We start from the raw sequence: 15,641 nt of genomic DNA on the forward strand, positions 1-15,641 counted from the left end.
TGTGAAGCAGACTGATTTAACGTGTCTGGGAGGGGGACTGGGTGATGTGAAGCAGACTGATTTAACGTGTCTGGGAGGGGGACTGGGTGATGTGAAGCAGACTGATTTAACGTGTCTGGGAGGGGGTCTGGATGATGTGAGCAGACTGATTTAACGTGTCTGGGAGGGGGTCTGGGTGATGTGAAGCAGACTGATTTAACGTGTCTGCGAGGGGGACTGGGTGATGTGAAGCAGACTGATTTAACGTGTCTGCGAGGGGGACTGGGTGATGTGAAGCAGACTGATTCAACGTGTCTGGGTGGGGGACTGGGTGATGTGAAGCAGACTGATTTAACGTGTCTGGGAGGGGGACTGGGTGATGTGAAGCAGACTGATTTAACGTGTCTGGGAGGGGGACTGGGTGATGTGAAGCAGTCTGATTTACCGTGTCTGGGAGGGGGACTGGGTGATGTGAAGCAGTCTGATTTAACGTGTCTGCGAGGGGGACTGTGTGATGTGAAGCAGACTGATTTAACGTGTCTGGGAGGGGGACTGGGTGATGTGAAGCAGACTGATTTAACGTGTCTGCGAGGGGGACTGGGTGATGTGAAGCAGACTGGTTTAACGTGTCTGGGAGGGGGACTGGGTGATGTGAAGCAGACTGATTTAACGTGTCTGCGAGGGGGACTGGGTGATGTGAAGCAGACTGATTTAACGTGTCTGGGAGGGGGACTGGGTGATGTGAAGCAGACTGATTTAACGTGTCTGGGAGGGGGACTGGGTGATGTGAAGCAGACTGATTTAACGTGTCTGCGAGGGGGACTGGGTGATGTGAAGCAGACTGATTTAACGTGTCTGCGAGGGGACTGGGTGATGTGAAGCAGACTGATTTAACGTGTCTGGGAGGGGGACTGGGTGATGTGAAGCAGACTGATTTAACGTGTCTGGGAGGGGACTGGGTGATGTGGAGCAGAATCATTTAACGTGTCTAGGAGGGGGTCTGGGTGATGTGAGCAGACTGATTTAACGTGTCTGGGAGGGGGACTGGGTGATGTGAAGCAGACTGATTTACCGCGTCTGGGAGGGGGTCTGGGTGATGTGAAGCAGACTGATTTAACGTGTCTGGGAGGGGGACTGGGTGATGTGAAGCAGACTGATTTAACGTGTCTGGGAGGGGGACTGGGTGATGTGGAGCAGACTGATTTAACGTGTCTGGGAGGGGGACTGGGTGATGTGAAGCAGACTGATTTAACGTGTCTGGGAGGGGGACTGGGTGATGTGAAGCAGACTGATTTAACGTGTCTGCGAGGCGGACTGGGTGATGTGAAGCAGACTGATTTAACGTGTCTGGGAGGGGTCTGGGTGATGTGAAGCAGACTGATTTAACGTGTCTGGGAGGGGGACTGGGTGATGTGAAGCAGACTGATTTAACGTGTCTGGGAGGGGGACTGGGTGATGTGAAGCAGACTGATTTAACGTGTCTGCGAGGGGGACTGTGTGATGTGAACCAACTGATTTAACGTGTCTGCGAGGGGGTCTGGGTGATGTGAAGCAGACTGATTTAACGTGTCTGGGAGGGGTCTGGGTGATGTGGAGCAGACTGATTTAACGTGTCTGCGAGGGGGACTGGGTGATGTGAAGCAGACTGATTTAACGTGTCTGGGAGGGGGACTGGGTGATGTGAAGCAGACTGATTTAACGTGTCTCGGAGGGGGACTGGGTGATGTGAAGCAGACTGATTTAACGTGTCTGCGAGGGGGACTGGGTGATGTGGAGCAGACTGATTCAACGTGTCTGGGAGGGGGACTGGGTGATGTGAAGCAGACTGATTTAACGTGTCTGGGAGGGGGACTGGGTGATGTGGAGCAGACTGATTTAACGTGTCTGGGAGGGGGACTGGGTGATGTGAAGCAGACTGATTTAACGTGTCTGGGAGGGGGACTGGGTGATGTGGAGCAGACTGATTTAACGTGTCTGGGAGGGGGACTGGGTGATGTGGAGCAGACTGATTTAACGTGTCTGGGAGAGGGACTGGGTGATGTGGAGCAGACTGATTTAACGTATCTGGGAGGGGGACTGTGTGATGTGAAGCAGACTGATTTAACGTGTCTGGGAGGGGGACTGTGTGATGTGAAGCAGACTGATTTAACGTGTCTGGGAGGGGGACTGGGTGATGTGAAGCAGACTGATTAAACGTGTCTGGGAGAGGGACTGGGTCATGTGAAGCAGACTGCTTTAACGTGTCTGGGAGGGGGACTGGGTGATGTGAAGCAGACTGATTTAACGTGTCTGCGAGGGGGACTGGGTGATATGAAGCAGACTGATTTAACGTGTCTGCGAGGGGGACTGGGTGATGTGAAGCAGACTGATTTAACGTGTCTGGGAGGGGGACTGGGTGATGTGGAGCAGACTGATTTAACGTGTCTCGGAGGGGGACTGGGTGATGTGAAGCAGACTGATTTAACGTGTCTGGGAGGGGGACTGGGTGATGTGAAGCAGACTGATTTAACGTGTCTGGGAGGGGGACTGGGTGATGTGAAGCAGACTGATTTAACGTGTCTGGGAGGGGGACTGGGTGATGTGAAGCAGACTGATTTAACGTGTCTGGGAGGGGGACTGGGTGATGTGAAGCAGACTGATTTAACGTGTCTGGGAGGGGGTCTGGGTGATGTGAAGCAGACTGATTTAACGTGTCTAGGAGGGGGTCTGGGTGATGTGAAGCAGACTGATTTAACGTGTCTGGGAGGGGGACTGGGTGATGTGAAGCAGACTGATTTAACGTGTCTGGGAGGGGGACTGGGTGATGTGGAGCAGACTGATTTAACGTGTCTGGGAGAGGGACTGGGTGATGTGGAGCAGACTGATTTAACGTGTCTGGGAGGGGGACTGGGTGATGTGAAGCAGACTGATTTAACGTGTCTGCGAGGGGGACTGGGTGATGTGAAGCAGACTGATTTAACTTGTCTGGGAGGGGGACTGGGTGATGTGGAGCAGACTGATTTAACGTGTCTGGGAGGGGGACTGGGTGATGTGAAGCAGACTGATTTAACGTGTCTGGGAGGGGGACTGGGTGATGTGAAGCAGACTGATTTAACGTGTCTGGGAGGGGGACTGGGTGATGTGAAGCAGACTGATTTAACGTGTCTGCGAGGGGGACTGGGTGATGTGAAGCAGACTGATTTAACGTGTCTGGGAGGGGGACTGGGTGATGTGGAGCAGACTGATTTAACGTGTCTGCGAGGGGGACTGGGTGATGTGGAGCAGACTGATTTAACGTGTCTGGGAGGGGGACTGGGTGATGTGGAGCAGACTGATTTAACGTGTCTGGGAGGGGGACTGGGTGATGTGAAGCAGTCTGATTTAACGTGTCTGGGAGGGGGACTGGGTGATGTGAAGCAGACTGATTTAACGTGTCTGCGAGGGGGACTGGGTGATGTGGAGCAGACTGATTTAACGTGTCTGGGAGGGGGACTGGGTGATGTGAAGCAGACTGATTTAACGTGTCTGGGAGGGGGACTGGGTGATGTGAAGCAGACTGATTTAACGTGTCTCAGAGGGGGACTGAGTGATGTGAAGCAGACTGATTTACGTGTCTGGGAGGGGGACTGGGTGATGTGAAGCAGACTGATTTAACGTGTCTGGGAGGGGGACTGGGTGATGTGAAGCAGACTGATTTAACGTGTCTGGGAGGGGGTCTGGGTGATGTGAAGCAGACTGATTTAACGTGTCTGCGAGGGGGACTGGGTGATGTGAAGCAGACTGATTTAACGTGTCTGGGAGGGGGACTGGGTGATGTTGAGCAGACTGTGTCTGGGAGGGGGACTGGGTGATGTGAAGCAGACTGATTTAACGTGTCTGGGAGGGGGACTGGGTGATGTGAAGCAGACTGATTTAACATGTCTGGGAGGGGGACTGGGTGATGTGAAGCAGACTGATTTAACGTCTCTGGGAGGGGGACTGGGTGATGTGGAGCAGACTGATTTAACGTGTCTGCGAGGGGGACTGGGTGATGTGAAGCAGACTGATTTAACGTGTCTGCGAGGGGGACTGTGTGATGTGAAGCAGACTGATTTAACGTGTCTGGGAGGGGGACTGGGTGATGTGGAGCAGACTGATTTAACGTGTCTGGGAGAGGGACTGGGTGATGTGGAGCAGACTGATTTAACGTGTCTGGGAGGGGGACTGGGTGATGTGCAGCAGACTGATTTAACGTGTCTGCGAGGGGGACTGGGTGATGTGAAGCAGACTGATTTAACTTGTCTGGGAGGGGGACTGGGTGATGTGGAGCAGACTGATTTAACGTGTCTGGGAGGGGGACTGGGTGATGTGAAGCAGACTGATTTAACGTGTCTGGGAGGGGGACTGGGTGATGTGAAGCAGACTGATTTAACGTGTCTGGGAGGGGGACTGGGTGATGTGAAGCAGACTGATTTAACGTGTCTGCGAGGGGGACTGGGTGATGTGAAGCAGACTGATTTAACGTGTCTGGGAGGGGGACTGGGTGATGTGGAGCAGACTGATTTAACGTGTCTGCGAGGGGGACTGGGTGATGTGGAGCAGACTGATTTAACGTGTCTGGGAGGGGGACTGGGTGATGTGGAGCAGACTGATTTAACGTGTCTGGGAGGGGGACTGGGTGATGTGAAGCAGTCTGATTTAACGTGTCTGGGAGGGGGACTGGGTGATGTGAAGCAGACTGATTTAACGTGTCTGCGAGGGGGACTGGGTGATGTGGAGCAGACTGATTTAACGTGTCTGGGAGGGGGACTGGGTGATGTGAAGCAGACTGATTTAACGTGTCTGGGAGGGGGACTGGGTGATGTGAAGCAGACTGATTTAACGTGTCTCAGAGGGGGACTGAGTGATGTGAAGCAGACTGATTTACGTGTCTGGGAGGGGGACTGGGTGATGTGAAGCAGACTGATTTAACGTGTCTGGGAGGGGGACTGGGTGATGTGAAGCAGACTGATTTAACGTGTCTGGGAGGGGGTCTGGGTGATGTGAAGCAGACTGATTTAACGTGTCTGCGAGGGGGACTGGGTGATGTGAAGCAGACTGATTTAACGTGTCTGGGAGGGGGACTGGGTGATGTTGAGCAGACTGTGTCTGGGAGGGGGACTGGGTGATGTGAAGCAGACTGATTTAACGTGTCTGGGAGGGGGACTGGGTGATGTGAAGCAGACTGATTTAACATGTCTCGGAGGGGGACTGGGTGATGTGAAGCAGACTGATTTAACGTCTCTGGGAGGGGGACTGGGTGATGTGGAGCAGACTGATTTAACGTGTCTGGGAGCGGGACTGGGTGATGTGAAGCAGACTGATTTAACGTGTCTGCGAGGGGGACTGGGTGATGTGAAGCAGACTGATTTAACGTGTCTGCGAGGGGGACTGTGTGATGTGAAGCAGACTGATTTAACGTGTCTGGGAGGGGGACTGGGTGATGTGAAGCAGACTGATTTAACGTGTCTGGGAGAGGTACTGGGTGATGTGAGCAGACTGATTTAACGTGTCTGGGAGGGGGACTGGGTGATGTGAAGCAGACTGATTTAACGTGTCTGCGAGGGGTCTGGGTGATGTGGAGCAGACTGATTTAACGTGTCTGGGAGGGGGACTGGGTGATGTGGAGCAGACTGATTTAACGTGTCTGGGAGGGGGACTGGGTGATGTGAAGCAGATTGATTTAACGTGTCTGGGAGCGGGACTGGGTGATGTGGAGCAGACTGATTTAACGTGTCTGGGAGGGGGACTGGGTGATGTGAAGCAGACTGATTTAACGTGTCTGGGAGAGGGACTGGGTGATGTGAAGCAGACTGATTTAACGTGTCTGCGAGGGGGACTGGGTGATGTGAAGCAGACTGATTTAACGTGTCTGGGAGGGGGACTGGGTGATGTGAAGCAGACTGATTTAACGTGTCTGGGAGGGGGACTGGGTGATGTGAAGCAGACTGATTTAACGTGTCTGGGAGAGGGACTGGGTGATGTGAAGCAGACTGATTTAACGTGTCTGCGAGGGGGACTGGGTGATGTGAAGCAGACTGATTTAACGTGTCTGGGAGGGGGACTGGGTGATGTGAAGCAGACTGATTTAACGTGTCTGGGAGGGGGACTGGGTGATGTGAAGCAGACTGATTTAACGTGTCTGCGAGGGGGACTGGGTGATGTGAAGCAGACTGATTTAACGTGTCTGGGAGGGGGACTGGGTGATGTGGAGCAGACTGATTTAACGTGTCTGCGAGGGGGACTGGGTGATGTGAAGCAGACTGATTTAACGTGTCTGCGAGGGGGACTGGGTGATGTGGAGCAGACTGATTTAACGTGTCTGCGAGGGGACTGGGTGATGTGAAGCAGACTGATTTAACGTGTCTGCGAGGGGGACTGGGTGATGTGAAGCAGACTGATTTAACGTGTCTGCGAGGGGGACTGGGTGATGTGAAGCAGACTGATTTAACGTGTCTGCGAGGGGGACTGGGCGATGTGAAGCAGACTGATTTAACGTGTCTGGGAGGGGGACTGGGTGATGTGAAGCGGACTGATTTAACGTGTCAGGGAGGGGGACTGGGTGATGTGAAGCAGACTGATTTAACGTGTCTGCGAGGGGGACTGGGTGATGTGAAGCAGACTGATTTAACGTGTCTGTGAGGGGGACTGGGTGATGTGAAGCAGACTGATTTAACGTGTCTGCGAGGGGGACTGGGTGATGTGAAGCAGACTGATTTAATGCCTCTGATTGCAGCTTGGCGGTGGATTTGCCCCTCCTATCAAAAATCTCCAGAGATGGCTGCGGGAGAACACCGACTATGGAATTGCTCCGGAATGGGCTGATGTCATCAAACAGTCGGTATGTGCTGAATGAGTTCTGCGCTGACTCCCCTGTTGTAGTAATGTTCCATAACTTATAAATGTTACTCGCTTTCAGTAATGCTTGTGGACTGACACATTCCTGTCCTGGGAGTGTTTGATGGGGACAGTGTAGAGGGAGCTTTACTCTGTATCTAACCCCGTGCTGTACCTGTCCTGGGAGTGTTTGATGGGGACAGTGTAGAGGGAGCTTTACTCTGTATCTAACCCTGTGCTGTACCTGTCCTGGGAGTGTTTGATGGGGACAGTGTAGAGGGAGCTTTACTCTGTGTCTAACCCCGTGCTGTACCCGTCCTGGCAGTGTTTCATGGGGACAGTGTAGAGGGAGCTTTACTCTGTATCTAACCCCATGTTGTACGTGTCCTGGGGGTGTTTGATGGGGACAGTGTAGAGGGAGCTTTACTCTGTATCTAACCCCGTGCTGTACCTGTCCTTGGAGTGTTTGATGGGGACAGTGTAGAGGGAGCTTTACTCTGTATCTAACCCCGTGCTGTCCCTGTCCTGGGAGTGTTTGATGGGGACAGTGTAGAGGGAGCTTTACTCTGTATCTAACCCCGTGCTGTACCTGTCCTGGGAGTGTTTGATGGGGTCAGTGTAGAGGGAGCTTTACTCTGTATCTAACCCCGTGCTGTACCTGTCTTGGGAGTGTTTGATGGGGACAGTGTAGAGGGAGCTTTACTCTGTATCTAACCCCGTGCTGTACCTGTCCTGGGAGTGTTTGATGGGGACAGTGTAGAGGGAGCTTTACTCTGTATCTAACCCCGTGCTGTACCTGTCCTGGGAGTGTTTGATGTGGACAGTGTAGAGGGAGATTTACTCTGTATTTAACCCCGAGCTGTACCTGTCCTGGGAGTGTTTGATGGGGACAGAGTAGAGGGAGCTTTACTCTGTATCTAACCACGTGCTGTACCTGTCCTGGGAGTGTGTGATGGGGACAGTATAGAGGGAGCTTTACACTGTACCTCACACCGTGTTGTACCTGTCCTGGAGTGTTTGATGGGGACAGTTTTGAGGGAGCTTTACTCTGTATCAAACCCCGTGCTGTACCTGTCCTGGGAGAGTTTGATGGGGACAGTGCAGAGCGACGTTTACTCTGTATCTAACCCCGTTCTGTACCTGTCCTGGGAGTATTTGATGGGGACAGTGTAGAGGCAGCTTTACTCTGTATCTAACCCCGTGCTGTACCTTTCCTGGGAGTGTTTGATGGGGACAGTGCAGAGCGACCTTTACTCTGTATCTCACCCCGTGCTGTACCTGTCCTGGGAGTGTTTGATGGGGACAGTGTCGAGGGAGCTTTACTCTGTATCTAACCCCGTGCTGTACCTGTTCTGGGAGTGTTTGATGGGGACAGTGCAGAGCGACCTTTACTCTGTATCTAACCCCGTGCTGTACCTGTCCTGGGAGTGTTTGATGGGGACAGTGTGGATGGAGCTTTACTCTGTATCTAACCCCGTGCTGTACCTGTCCTGGGAGTGTTTGATGGGGACAGTGTAGAGGGAGCTTTACTCTGTATCTAACCCCGTGCTGTACCTGTCGTGGGAGTGTTTGATGGGGACAGTGTAGAGGGAGCTTTACTATGTATCTAACCCCGTGCTGTACCTGTCCTGGGAGTGTTTGATGGGGACAGTGTAGAGGCAGCTTTACTCTGTATCTAACCCCGTGCTGTACCTGTCCTGGGAGTATTTGATGGGGACAGTGTAGAGGGGGCTTTACTCTGTATCTAACCCCGTGCTGTACCTGTCCTGGGAGTGTTTGATGGGGACAGTGTCGAGGGAGCTTTACTCTGTATCTAACCCCGTGCTGTTCCTGTCCTGGGAGTGTTTGATGGGGACAGTGTAGAGGGAGCTTTACTCTGTATCTAACCCCGTGCTGTACCTGTCCTGGGAGTGTTTGATGGGGACAGTGTAGAGGGGGCTTCACTCTGTATCTAACACCGTGCTGTGCCTGTCCTGGGAGTGTTTGATGGGGACAGTGTAGAGGGAGCTTTACTCTGTATCTAACCCCGTGCTGTACCTGTCCTGGGAGTGTTTGATGGGGACAGTGTTGAGGGAGCTTTACTCTGTATCTGACCCCGTGCTGTACCTGTCCTGGGAGTATTTGATGGGGACAGTGTCGAGGGAGCTTTACTCTGTATCTAACCCCGTGCTGTACCTGTCCTGGGAGTGTTTGATGGGGACAGTGTAGAGGGAGCTTTACTCTGAATCTAACCCCGTGCTGTACCTGTCCTGGGAGTGTTTGATGGGGACAGTGTAGAGGGAGCTTTACTCCGTATGTAACCCCGTGCTGCACCTGTCCTGGCAGTGTTTGATGGGGACAGTGTAGAGGGAGCTTTACTCTGTATCTAACCCCGTGCTGTACCTGTCCTGGGAGTGTTTGATGGGGACAGTGTAGAGGGAGCTTTACTCTGTATCTGACCCCGTGCTGTACCTGTCCTGGGAGTGTTTGATGGGGACAGTGTCGAGGGAGCTTTACTCTGTATCTAACACCGTACTGTACCTGTCCTGGGAGTGTTTGATGGGGACAGTGTAGAGTGAGCTTTACTCTGTATCTAACCCCGTGCTGTACCTGTCCTGGGAGTATTTGATGGGGACAGTGTAGAGGGGGCTTTACTCTGTATCTAACCCCGTGCTGTACCTGTCCTGGGAGTGTTTGATGGGGACAGTGTCGAGGGAGCTTTACTCTGTATCTAACCCCGTGCTGTACCTGTCCTGGGAGTGTTTGATGGGGACAGTGTAGAGGGAGCTTTACTCTGTATCTAACCCCGTGCTGTACCTGTCCTGGGAGTGTTTGATGGGGACAGTGTAGAGGGGGCTTCACTCTGTATCTAACACCGTGCTGTGCCTGTCCTGGGAGTGTTTGTTGGGGACAGTGTAGAGGGAGCTTTACTCTGTATCTAACCCCGTGCTGTACCTGTCCTGGGAGTGTTTGATGGGGACAGTGTTGAGGGAGCTTTACTCTGTATCTAACCCCGTGCTGTACCTGTCCTGGGAGTGTCTGATGGGGACAGTGTAGAGGGAGCTTTACTCTGTATCTGACCCCGTGCTGTACCTGTCCTGGGAGTGTTTGATGGGGACAGTGTAGAGGGAGCTTTACTCTGTATCTAACCCCGTGCTGTACCTGTCCTGGGAGTGTTTGATGGGGACAGTGTCGAGGGAGCTTTACTCTGTATCTAACCCCGTGCTGTACCTGTCCTGGGAGTGTTTGATGGGGACAGTGAAGAGGGAGCTTTACTCTGTATCTAACCCCGTGCTGTACCTGTCCTGGGAGTATTTGATGGGGACAGTGTCGAGGGAGCTTTACTCTGTATCTAACCCCGTGCTGTACCTGTCCTGGGAGTGTTTGATGGGGACAGTGTAGAGGGAGCTTTACTATGTATCTAACCCCGTGCTGTACCTGTCCTGGGAGTGTTTGATGGGGACAGTGTAGAGGCAGCTTTACTCTGTATCTAACCCCGTGCTGTACCTGTCCTGGGAGTATTTGATGGGGACAGTGTAGAGGGGGCTTTACTCTGTATCTAACCCCGTGCTGTACCTGTCCTGGGAGTGTTTGATGGGGACAGTGTCGAGGGAGCTTTACTCTGTATCTAACCCCGTGCTGTTCCTGTCCTGGGAGTGTTTGATGGGGACAGTGTAGAGGGAGCTTTACTCTGTATCTAACCCCGTGCTGTACCTGTCCTGGGAGTGTTTGATGGGGACAGTGTAGAGGGGGCTTCACTCTGTATCTAACACCGTGCTGTGCCTGTCCTGGGAGTGTTTGATGGGGACAGTGTAGAGGGAGCTTTACTCTGTATCTAACCCCGTGCTGTACCTGTCCTGGGAGTGTTTGATGGGGACAGTGTTGAGGGAGCTTTACTCTGTATCTGACCCCGTGCTGTACCTGTCCTGGGAGTATTTGATGGGGACAGTGTCGAGGGAGCTTTACTCTGTATCTAACCCCGTGCTGTACCTGTCCTGGGAGTGTTTGATGGGGACAGTGTAGAGGGAGCTTTACTCTGAATCTAACCCCGTGCTGTACCTGTTCTGGGAGTGTTTGATGGGGACAGTGTAGAGGGAGCTTTACTCCGTATGTAACCCCGTGCTGCACCTGTCCTGGCAGTGTTTGATGGGGACAGTGTAGAGGGAGCTTTACTCTGTATCTAACCCCGTGCTGTACCTGTCCTGGGAGTGTTTGATGGGGACAGTGTAGAGGGAGCTTTACTCTGTATCTGACCCCGTGCTGTACCTGTCCTGGGAGTGTTTGATGGGGACAGTGTCGAGGGAGCTTTACTCTGTATCTAACACCGTACTGTACCTGTCCTGGGAGTGTTTGATGGGGACAGTGTAGAGTGAGCTTTACTCTGTATCTAACCCCGTGCTGTACCTGTCCTGGGAGTATTTGATGGGGACAGTGTAGAGGGGGCTTTACTCTGTATCTAACCCCGTGCTGTACCTGTCCTGGGAGTGTTTGATGGGGACAGTGTCGAGGGAGCTTTACTCTGTATCTAACCCCGTGCTGTACCTGTCCTGGGAGTGTTTGATGGGGACAGTGTAGAGGGAGCTTTACTCTGTATCTAACCCCGTGCTGTACCTGTCCTGGGAGTGTTTGATGGGGACAGTGTAGAGGGGGCTTCACTCTGTATCTAACACCGTGCTGTGCCTGTCCTGGGAGTGTTTGTTGGGGACAGTGTAGAGGGAGCTTTACTCTGTATCTAACCCCGTGCTGTACCTGTCCTGGGAGTGTTTGATGGGGACAGTGTTGAGGGAGCTTTACTCTGTATCTAACCCCGTGCTGTACCTGTCCTGGGAGTGTCTGATGGGGACAGTGTAGAGGGAGCTTTACTCTGTATCTGACCCCGTGCTGTACCTGTCCTGGGAGTGTTTGATGGGGACAGTGTAGAGGGAGCTTTACTCTGTATCTAACCCCGTGCTGTACCTGTCCTGGGAGTGTTTGATGGGGACAGTGTCGAGGGAGCTTTACTCTGTATCTAACCCCGTGCTGTACCTGTCCTGGGAGTGTTTGATGGGGACAGTGAAGAGGGAGCTTTACTCTGTATCTAACCCCGTGCTGTACCTGTCCTGGGAGTATTTGATGGGGACAGTGTCGAGGGAGCTTTACTCTGTATCTAACCCCGTGCTGTACCTGTCCTGGGAGTGTTTGATGGGGACAGTGTCGAGGGAGCTTTACTCTGTATCTAACGCCGTGCTGTACCTGTCCTGGGAGTGTTTGATGGGGACAGTGTCGAGGGAGCTTTACTCTGTATCTAACCCCGTGCTGTACCTGTCCTGGGAGTGTTTGATGGGGACAGTGTCGAGGGAGCTTTAGTCTGTGCTGCCCGTCTCCTGGGTGTATGAACAGTTGGTTGGATGGTGTTGATGGGGCTGGCTGTAAATGTTGCTGTCTGTGCGTGGTGTTGGTAAATAAGATTCCAGAATCCTGGCGGACTGAAGACTGTGTCGTGGTTTTTAGCAATGGGTTACTGATGGAATCTTGTGTCTCCTGCCTCCCCGTGCTGTAGGGCTACGTTCCTGAGGCGATGTTCGATCGGATTCTCACTGGCCCAGTCATTCCAGAGAAAGGGAGGAAGCGAGGCCGCCGACCTAAGCACTTGGCAGCAGCCATGCAGGTGAACTCTCTGTTGGCTAGTGGCGTCTTGGACGTGAACAGCTTGCAGTCCTTCCAGAAGAACCTGCAATCGCTGCAGCTGGCCAGCTTGATGGCCTACCCTCCCGGAGTCGATGCCAAGGACACGGTGGCGGTGTTGCCGGGCCTGGTCGGCGCCCCCGGTGGCTGCGGCGAGGGCGGCGGCGGCCCCAACTCTGACGTCCCCCTGAGCCGGCTGGCGGGTCAGCCCCGCGACCCCCCCAGGCCCTCGGAGCCGGCCCAGAGCAACGCCCTGACCCTGAACTCTCTGGTGCTGTCCAACATGTACGGCGGCATGTTCCTGCCCCCGGGCTTCGGCGTGGGCATCCCGCAGCTCTCCCTCGCCGGGCTGGGGCACCCGGCGGCGGGCAAGGCTCACGAGGCCAGAGCGGGACCCTTCGACATGGCGGGGCGGGCGGCCGAAATGGAAGACAGTCTTTCTCAGGGTTACGACAGCACGGACGAGAAAGGGGACTATTCGCACTCCCTCATCGACGATCCAATGATGCCCACCAACTCGGATCTCAGTGGCGAAGACTGACCCCCCCCCCCCCTTGCCCTCCACCCTCACCTTGTACCCGAATATGAACTTGTGCGTTTGGGACAAGGCGGCAAATTCCGCGGCTACTGGAAAGATTTGGGGCAAGGGAGGGGGAACCGGGTGCGCGGCGGGTGGGTGATGGGGCTGGCTTTACCACTTTCTAAAGGACCTTCCCACTTCCTGTGCTCCCTCTTCCTCTTCCCCCAACCCCACACAAGAGGGACCTGACTCGGGGAGGGTGGGGGAGAAGGGGGGAATTGCAGCTTGGCCAGTACTACCAAAGGGGTACAAGAGAAGAGACGTCTGGAGACCGCGTGTCAGCGAACCAGGAGGACACCGAGGGGAGATGGACTTTGATTCCTGAGCTGCTACGTTCTGTCCCGGGGTCACGTAGCCCCTGGTTCCGCCCAGTATTGTGAAGGGGGGTGGGGGGGGGGGGGTGGTTGTACTGCTCCCGGCCTCAACAAACCCGTCAAAGGTTCTGATCCCCAAAAAACGAGCACTGAGATTCTCCGGGGAAAATCCGGGGTTCAATCCAGGAAAGCAGCCTTAAATGTTGGTTTGTCAGGCTCGGGGAGACAACACGTGATTTGGGGGGGGGGGAGGCAGGAGGCGGCACAGTGCCAAGCTGCAACCTGCCAGTCACGCCAGTCACTGGGAGCTGCAGAATCGCTGCGCAGGCAGAACGGTATCTCCGCAAACAAATGTATAACGTCAGCCTCAACGCTGTTCTCGCTGCCTTGAGCTGTACACTGGTGTGTGCTCTCTCCCTGTATGTATTGCCCTCTCTTTCTGTCTCGGAGATATCTGTACACTGACTGCCTCCTGCTACTGTCCTTCCTGCCCGTCGCTCTTCGCCCTCGCTCTGTCTCCCTCTGCCTCCATCTTCCTCTGCCTCCCTCCCTCTGTCTCACTCCTCTCTCTCGCGCTTTCTCCTTCTCTCTCGCGCTGTCTTCTCTCTCTCTCTCTCTCTCGCGCTGTCTTCTCTCTTTCGCGCTGTCTTCTCTCTTTCGCGCTGTCTTCTCTCTCGTGCTGTCTTCTCTCTCGTGCTGTCTTCTCTCTCGTGCTGTCTTCTCTCTCGTGCTGTCTTCTCTCTCGTGCTGTCTTCTCTCTCGTGCTGTGTTCTCTCTCGTGCTGTCTTCTCTCTCGTGCTGTCTTCTCTCTCGTGCTGTCTTCTCTCTCGTGCTGTCTTCTCTCTCGTGCTGTCTTCTCTCTTTCGCGCTGTCTTCTCTCTTTCGCGCTGTCTTCTCTCTCGTGCTGTCTTCTCTCTCGTGCTGTCTTCTCTCTCGTGCTGTCTTCTCTCTCGTGCTATCTTCTCTCTTTCGCGCTGTCTTCTCTCTCGCGCTGTCTTCTCTCTCGCGCTGTCTTCTCTCTTTCGCGCTGTCTTCTCTCTTTCGCGCTGTCTTCTCTCTTTCGCGCTGTCTTCTCTCTTTCGCGCTGTCTTCTCTCTTTCGCGCTGTCTTCTCTCTTTCGCGCTGTCTTCTCTCTTTCGCGCTGTCTTCTCTCTTTCGCGCTGTCTTCTCTCTTTCGCGCTGTCTTCTCTCTTTCGCGCTGTCTTCTCTCTTTCGCGCTGTCTTCTCTCTTTCGCGCTGTCTTCTCTCTCGTGCTGTCTTCTCTCTCGTGATGTCTTCTCTCTCGTGCTGTCTTCTCTCTCGTGCTGTCTTCTCTCTCGTGCTGTCTTCTCTCTCGTGCTGTCTTCTCTCTCTCTCTCTCTCTCGCGCTGTCTTCTCTCTCGTGCTGTCTTCTCTTTCTCTCGCGCTGTCTTCTTTCTCTCTCGCGCTGTCTTCTTTCTCTCTCGCGCTGTCTTCTTTCTCTCTCGCGCTGTCTTCTCTCTCTCTCGCGCTGTCTTCTCTCTCTCTTGCGCTGTCTTCTCTCTCGTGCTGTCTTCTCTCTCTCTTGTGCTGTCTTCTCTCTCTCTCTCTCTCTCACGCTCTTGGGTAGATACATGTACGCTGCTGTTCCTCGGTGTCCTCTCAGGGAGAAATCTGAATTCCGACTGGTGTCTTACAGCCCCCGCCCCGTCAAGTCGAGCTGTTCTCCCCTCCCTCCTGTCTGTTTCCAGACCTGGGTAATGTGAAATCTCGTGCAGAGCAGCTCCCGGTGCCCATGTGTAGGTGAACGTGCAGCAAGGCCTCTCCCAAGTTTTCCGACCCTATTGGTTTCCAGGGATCTTGCCGCCAGGCTGCGGGTTGGGGGACGGGATGGGAGTCAGGTTGGGACTCTGAGCAACTGGGTTGCTGCTGTGATAGATCAGGAAATGGGTCAGTGTTTAGCAACAGTTCAAAGCCATCATCCGTCACTTCCGCTGTTGACCGAATGTGCTGACTGGGGAAATGGCGGGCGGGGGAGATTACGGGATCTGCTGTTGCTACGTTGGTGTGGCGCCCACCCCCTCCAGATCTCCCGACAGCCGCTCCCTTCCTCCTGCCCCTAGAGTGCCTTGCGGAGTGTGCCAATGTCCCCGCATCCGGGGAGAGATCACGGCACTCGGACCGTGACCTTGCCACAGCCTGACGTGGGGCGGGACTTGCGCCTTGAACAGCCTGGGTGCCTAGGCACCGGCAGCTAGTCTCCCCTTCTGTGTGTGTGTGCGTGGGGAGGGGCATTTTCTGTAACCGCCATCGGACCCTCTCCCGGTTGGGCG

The 15,641-nt window shown here is 54.1% G+C and overlaps 1 protein-coding gene and 1 long non-coding RNA gene across 2 annotated transcripts in view; one reads left to right on the top strand and one right to left on the bottom strand.

Moving 5' to 3' along the window:
• The window catches only part of LOC140418143 (chromodomain-helicase-DNA-binding protein 7-like), a 242,684-nt gene extending 228,883 nt beyond the window's left edge, over positions 1–13,801 (top strand). Inside the window, exons 4-5 of the mRNA XM_072501559.1 lie at positions 6,713–6,817; positions 12,332–13,801. Coding sequence (XP_072357660.1) covers positions 6,713–6,817; positions 12,332–12,997 — 771 coding nt within the window. The 3' untranslated portion in view covers positions 12,998–13,801. The remainder of the gene's footprint in view (positions 1–6,712; positions 6,818–12,331) is intronic.
• The window catches only part of LOC140418149 (uncharacterized), a 1,069,702-nt gene that overhangs the window by 512,624 nt on the left and 541,437 nt on the right, over positions 1–15,641 (bottom strand). The gene's annotated exons all lie outside the window — the stretch shown is intronic.

This window comes from Scyliorhinus torazame, chromosome 5, assembly GCF_047496885.1.
Source record: "Scyliorhinus torazame isolate Kashiwa2021f chromosome 5, sScyTor2.1, whole genome shotgun sequence".
NCBI classification, from domain to species: Eukaryota; Metazoa; Chordata; class Chondrichthyes; order Carcharhiniformes; family Scyliorhinidae; genus Scyliorhinus; species Scyliorhinus torazame.